At 39.7% G+C, this 7413-nt stretch overlaps 1 protein-coding gene across 1 annotated transcript; it reads left to right on the top strand.

Annotated features, from left to right (window-relative positions):
• The first annotated feature begins 1535 nt into the window (after positions 1 to 1535).
• Positions 1536 to 2255, top strand: LOC107611506 (uncharacterized). Its single transcript, XM_016313424.1, has one exon. The coding sequence runs from the start codon at positions 1536 to 1538 to the stop codon at positions 2253 to 2255; it is 720 nt and encodes a 239-aa protein (XP_016168910.1).
• Positions 2256 to 7413: the final 5158 nt, after the last annotated feature.

The raw sequence follows: 7413 nt of genomic DNA, 5'->3' as shown, positions 1-7413 counted from the left end.
ATCTAAGAACCAAACATCCAGAGATGTCTAACACAATAGTAAAAAGTCCTATTTATATTAAACTAGTTACTAGGGTTACAGAAATAAGTAAATGATGCAGAAATCTACTTTCGGGGCCCACTTGGTGTGTGCTTGGGCTGAGCATTGAAGCTTTCACGTGTAGAGGTCTTCCTTGGAGTTGAACGCCAGTTTGTAACCTGTTTCTGGCGTTTAACTCTGCTTTGCAACCTGTTTCTGGCGTTTAACTCCAGAATAGGGCAGGGAGCTGGCGTTGAACGCCAGTTTGTGTCATCTAAACTCGGGCAAAGTATGGACTATTATATATTGCTGAAAAGCCCTGGATGTCTACTTTTCAACGCAATTGAAAGCGTGCCATTTGGACTTCTGTAGCGCCAGAAAATTCACTTTGAGTGCAGGGAGGTCAGAATCCAACAACATCTGCAGTCCTTCTTCAGCCTCTGAATCTGATTTTTGCTCAAGTCCCTCAATTTCAGCCAAAAATTACCTGAAATCACAGAAAAACACACAAACTCATAGTAAAGTTCAGAAATGTGATTTTTATTTAAAAACTAATAAAAATATACTAAAAACTAACTAAATCATACTAAAAACCATGTAAAAACAATGCCAAAAAGCGTATAAATTATCTGCTCATCATTGAGACTAATTCAATTACCAAACCCCCACCCAATGCATCAGCTAATGCCCCAACAAAGTCAACAACCACGAATGAAGCTAAACCAACTACATCGAAGCCCAACTCATCCAAACTCACCACTGCCAAGGCCACTACATCTAAGCCTAACTCATCTAAGTACACCACTGCTGCCCCCTCTACATCCAAGCCCAACCAATCTAAGCCCACCACTACGAAGCCCACTATCTCCAAGCCCAACTTATGTAAACCCACCACTGTCAAGCAAACCTAACCAAAGTTCTAGTCATCTAAGCCCGCAACTAAAAAAGTCACACCAAATAATAACAAGCCAAAAACTGCCAAAGCAACCACTGTGAAATCCACTCCCCCTGTGACCAGATCAGCTAGTATATCAACACCTAAAGTTCAACAAAATGAACATAGCAATGAGGACGACAGTAGTAGTAGCAGTGATTCATATGAGAGTGCTGAAGACTCTCTTTATAAGCCAGGGCCTATTGATAGCTCAACTGAAACTGAGACTGACAGTGGAGGATTTGAAGTGACGAAGAAGAATCATAAGTTGAAACATGCACCTGGATCTGCTTGGAGCAAGGAAAAATGAAAAATGCTATTGGAAGAAGATATCCTAATGGTGAACTCTGATGAGGAGGTTGACTTGGTAGAAGTGTTACGCAATAAAACTGCTGCCCAAGGTGGAGAATATGATGCCTATGATCCATATTTTGCTGATTCGGATGGAAATGATTCCTGGCACTCTGAAGAGATGAAAACTCCTCCAAATAGCGAAGACGAGGACACAACAGATGATAGTGATGATGTGTTCCCATAATTCAATGAGGGAGCTAGATTCGGAGAGTGCAACCTTCAAGTAGGAATGAAGTTCAACACTAAACAAGACTTCATTGAAGCGGTTAGAGAATTCACTATACAAGAGGGGAGGCAGATCAAATGGAGAAGGAATGAGAGCTATAGAGCAAGAGCAATCTGTATGTGGAAAAAACGAGGATGTAAGTGGGTGGATTATGCAAGCAAAGATCGTGAGGAGACATGTTGGCAGATGAAGACATTTTATAATGATCATATATGTCCCAGAAAGAGCAAAAACAGAGCTGCAAATAGAAAATGGCTTGCAGGAAAATTAGTCAAGAAGCTTAGGAAGTATCCAAACCTGAAACATGGAGAGGCAGCAACATATTTCAAGAGAAGATGTGACTTAGATTTGAACAAATCATCCTTGAATAGAGCCCTTACAGATGCACGGAATGTTGTATATGGTGATGCGGCTGCACAGTATTTAAGGTTGAGGGACTATGCAGAGACCCTTCTTAAGAGTAATCATGGATCCACCATTAAGATCGGTTTTAGTCCCCAACTCGATTCAGATCCTATTTTTGAAAAAATATATATTTGCCTTGACGGATGCAAGAAGGGATTCAAGGCTGGGTGTCGACCATTAATCGGCCTAGATGGAGCATTCTTGAAGACACTGTTTGGAGGACAAATCCTCCCTGCAGTTGGCCAAGATGCTAACAACCATGTCTACATCATTGCTTGGGCCATAGTGGAGATAGAGAACAAAGAGAACTGGAGGTGATTTTTAGAGCTACTGGTTGATGATGTTGGTGAACCAAATCATGGATGGTGCATAATGTCAGACATGCAGAAGGTAAAACATTTTCATTTTATGTAATTTCCCGAACTTGCTGAAAGGTTTAATTGACTTCATTAAAATATTTGAGGGGTCTTATGGAGTACATTAATATATTTTGAGGGGTCTGTTTGAAGCACGACATTAAAAAAATTGAGCGCTGCAGGGCTTATACCAGCAGTACGGGAGGTTATACCGATGGCCCACCACAGGTTCTGTGTCTGGCACTTATGGTGAAACTTTAATAAGAAATGGAAGGAGTCGAAACTTAGGGGTCTTCTATGGGAGTGTGCTAGAGAAACTACAAGGCATGGCTTTCAACAGAAAATGGAAAGGATTCGGAATCGAAGTGAAGAAGCATGGGCTTACTTGGACAAATGGCCTATGGAATCATGGACCAAGGCATTCTTTAGGCATGACCCAAAAATAGATAACATCACAAATAATGCATGTGAGGTTTTTAACTCTAGGATTAAGGAGTATTGGGCAAAGCCAATTATAACACTTTTGGAGGAGGTTAGGATGTTTGCAATGAGATCAATTGCAAAGAACAAAGTGAAATTAGCCAATTACATAGGCAAGTTACTCCCAGTTCAGCATAGCAGACTACAAAAGATTAGGAAAGAATCTGGAAAGTGGCTTCCTATTTGGAGTGGAGATGAACACTATGAAAGATTTGAAATTCATGGGTGGCCGACTAACATGGCTGTTGATTTGGGAAAGAGCATCTGTACCTGCAGATTTTGGCAAATAACAGGTGCATCTTTCATTAACATATGTACTTTAAAATTTGATTAATATATATATTTGTTTATGTCATTGTATACATTTGATTAATATATATAGATTTGTTTTAGTTGTTGAGCCGACTGTTACTTCGATAAATGTGATTAATATATATAGATTTGTTTACGATGGTAATAATTTATATTAGGAGTACATAAAAAGTACATTAGGAGTACATTTTTTTCATATGAGATTTTTCATTGACTTTAAATACTTTAAAATTTTGATTAATATATGAGTTTATTTATGTTTTTGAGCTTATTGTGTAATAAGGAGTCATATAAATTGTAGGTATGCCATGTGTTCACGCATGTGCTGCACTGTCACAGGTAAACAAAGATCCTGAAGACTTTTGTCACAAATGGTTGACTATGGATTCTTATAAGGCTACATACTTGCACTCATTGAATCCAATTCCAGGAGAAGCATTATGGGAAAAATCTCAATACCTTAAGCCTCTAGCTCCTAAAGTAAAAAGAAAGCCAGGAACTTTGACAAAGAAGAGAAGAAAATATGCTGATGAAGAACCTTCAGGAAGTAAAAAACAAAAAAGTGCAACTAAGTTGAACAGAAATACTTGCACCTATTGTGGGACAAAAGGCCATACTAAAAGAAGTTGCAGTCATAGAAAGGCTGACGATGAAGCCATTGCTCAAGCTACTGCAGCTGCTGAAGCTGCTGCTGTTGCAAATACTGGTAAAGCTGCTGCTGTTGCAAATACTGGTGATGCTGCCGATGTTGGTGCTGATGGGCATAATGGGAATACTGCTAGCAATGATGGACATGTTGTTGCTAATGATATTGGAAATGATGCCGGTAACAATGCTAACAATGATACTGCAGCTTCAGAGGTTGAAATCACACAACCCAGTTATTCACAACCATTGATTAATGAAGTGGTATGACTTTCCAACTCACTTTAAAGCAGTAAACAATAATTATTCCTTACACATTTATTTAGTAGAACTGACTCATTATCTTGCAGGTTGCTCCACTTGTTCCAATTCAACCTACAAGGCCAAACAAGTTGCCCCCAAAGAGAAGATCTCAACACTCAACTGCTGCAAATATGGATCCAATGCAGGGAGCAAGTTCTGGGACAGCAGCAAGATTGGCAGGGGTCATGAGGTTTGTCCCTACGCCAGGCTTCATACCTCCAAGGAAGAAGTGATGAGAAGCTTTCTGTTTTGTTGTATTTAACTATGTTATACTTGGGTTCATCTTGATGGTTGTATTTTGAGATTAGTTTATGTACAAGTCAGAAATAGTAAAACTGATATAAAATGTTTAAGTTTGAATTTTAATAGGTGGTTGTATTTTGAATGGTTTTAATATTTTGTATAATGAAGATACTACATACTTCTCAATGCTGATGATTGTTATAACTGTCAGTGCTAGTATCACCATGTTACTATAACCATTTATCTTAAATTAGGTGTTTTAATTGCAACTTGATATATGCACGTTGAAGACTGTGATAATATTCAATATCACCATGTTAGGCAAGTTGAAATTGAAACTTGCATATCAGTTATTATAATAATTTATGTTCAATTAGATGCTATTTTTTACGGCAACTTCATACCACTACATTGCAAAAATTGATAATATTCAACATTATCATATTAGCTAACTGAATTTCTATTTATCAATTATTCTTTAGTTTGTTGTATTAATAGTTAAAAAAAAAACCCTAGCAGAGAAAGAGTACGTACTCCGTACTCAAAGAGAATGAGAGAAGGAGAAAGCGGGGGTGAGCGGTTGAGGGTGAAACACGGTGAGGAAGATGGCCATGCCATCGGAAGAGATAAGGGGGAGAGCGTGGGTGGGTGTGTATCCGGTGTTAAGGAGGGTTCTTCTCGAGAGGGGTTAGGAAATCCATCCAAGGTCTCTTTTAGAGATAAAGTCATTGGTGCAGAAAAGTCTAAGGCCTTTGCATTAGTAGGGTCTTTATCTGGGGATGGTATCGCGACGGTGACAGGTAAGCAGGGTGATTCTCGTCCACCAAGTGTCAGTTTTACCAAGGAGGCAAAGAGCTGTCTAGCTGAACCTTATAAGGAAGCCATCGTGATCAAGGTGCTGGATAAGTATTATGGCTACACGGCTCTCATGCATAAGCTCCGGATAGTATGGCGCATCAAAGAAGGGTTTGATTTGTTGGATGTGGGATTTGGATATTTTTTGGTTAAATTTGATATTGCTGGGGATCGTGAGAAAGTCATTCTTGGTGGCCCGTGGTTGATAGACGGTCACTATGTTGCAGTAAAGCCATGGGATGTGGATTTTAGGCCATGCGAAAAATCCTTTGGATCAACGCTGGTATGGATTCGAGTCTCGGGACTTCCAATTTGGTGCTACCAGGAACAAGCAATGCTGCAAATTGCTTCTGCAATTGGGATTCCGGTGAAAGTAGATCTGGCTACTAAGCTCGCAGAAAGAGGAAAATATGCCCAAGCTTGTGTTCAAATTAATCTTGAGTTGCCTGTAATCAAACATATTATAGTGGAGGGTGTGACTTATGAAGTGGAGTACGAGAGTTTACAGTTGATTTGTGCTACTTGTGCACGGTATGGGCATGATAAATCGTTGTGCATGGAGAAGGAGTCCTTGGAAGGAAACATAAATTCCTTTGGTGATGGAAAAAATAATGAAGCCCCAACACTAGTGCCACACAACAATCATGAGATTCAAAAAGAGGCTGAATCAGAAGCTCGTGATTTGGGTGAGAAATTAGGAGTTGTTAAAGGGAAGGATGTGGTTACGGAATCATTGGCTCCTCACGTGCCTGATGGTCTTGTTAATGAGGCATGCATGGATGATGGAGAGGGCTGGCAATAAGTGCTACGTAAGAAAAAATTTACAATGGGCCAGTCATCAGGTTTGAAGGACCAAGATGGAAAGCAGCACAAGTTTGGTTCGAGAAGGGTTCCAAGGCCCAATTTGCATGGTGATGGAGGCAAATCAACTGGCATTAGGATGGGAAAGCAAGAAAAACATGAAATTGCGCCATCTCCATCGCGCAGAACTCCTGCACGTCGTGGAATTTCTCTACGGAAGCGTCCTCGGCCTTCCTCCTTGCAGAACTCGCCAGTTGATAAAAATGGTGGCACAACGGAGGAAACCTTAGTAGATGGAAGCATGGCAAGTGCAGTGTCAGGGGGTCCAAAGGTGGCAATTATTGAGGATCAGAGTGTGCCAGTACCGCAGGACAAACCACCTATTGAGGTTGGTGATTCTGTTTAGAGTTTATGTTCTTATTTATTCTGTCCCTATTATTTATGGATAGTTTAAATATGATTGTTTGGAATATTAGGGGTGCTTCTAATAAGTTAGCCCGGGTGCATTGTAAGGAACTTGTTAGGAAATTTAGACCTGTTTTCTTTGTTGTGGTTGAAACTCACTCCCCTTTTCAGCATTTAAAATTATTTTGGGAAAGGTTGGGGTATCACTCTGTTGGTATAGTAGAGGCACAAGGGCATAAGGGAGGTATTTGGTTTCTATCCTCTATGAAGGGTGTTTGTTGTAAGTTCATTGATGCTTTTGATCAGGGTGTTACTGTTGAGGTTCACTTTGATAATTTAATTTGGAGGTGTAGTGGTATTTATGACAGTCCTCAATTTAATAAAAGGGTTCTCCTTTGGGATTATCTTGTTGCACAATCCATGGTTTTTCAAGGACCTTGGATTGTTCTTGGTGATTTTAATGAAGTCAAATTTTCTCATGAATCTAAGGGCTGTCAATTTTCTCATCAAAGAGCAGACATGTTTGCTACTTCATTAGGGGATAGTGGTTTGTTTGATCTGAAGACTATCGGGAGGCAGTTTTCTTGGTACAGGAGGGTGAAAAATTATGTTGACGTGGCAAAAAAGCTTGATCGAGTCTGTATAAATAGTAGTTGGTTATCTATCTTTCCAGAGGCTTATGCAGAAGTTTTAAATAGGCTTCAGTCTGATCATTGCCCTATTCTGGTGCGTTGTAAAGGTCGTCCTCAGCCTAAAGGGAATCGACCTTTCCGATTTGTTGCTGCTTGGGCTACTCATCCTGGGTATAAAGATATTGTGAACCAGTCATGGTGGTCTGGTAATAGAGGAATTCATGGCAAGCTTTCAGAAGTACAGAAGAATTCACTAGAGTTTAACTCGAAGGTATTTGGTAACATTTTTGTTAAGAAATGTGAATTAGAGCAGCAGATTAATTATTTACAAAAGCGTTTGGAAGTGGTGGATAGTATTTATTTGCGTCAGAAAGAGCAACAGTTGCTTGATGATTATAATAATACTCTAGTGCAAGAAGAGCTCCTATGGTTCCAAAAGTCCAG

This window comes from Arachis ipaensis, chromosome B1 (assembly GCF_059453495.1).
Source record: "Arachis ipaensis isolate K30076 ecotype BB chromosome B1, ASM5945349v1, whole genome shotgun sequence".
Lineage (NCBI taxonomy): Eukaryota > Viridiplantae > Streptophyta > Magnoliopsida > Fabales > Fabaceae > Arachis > Arachis ipaensis.
Note: the sequence above shows the minus strand (reverse complement) of the source record. Positions and strands in the feature narration are given on the sequence as shown.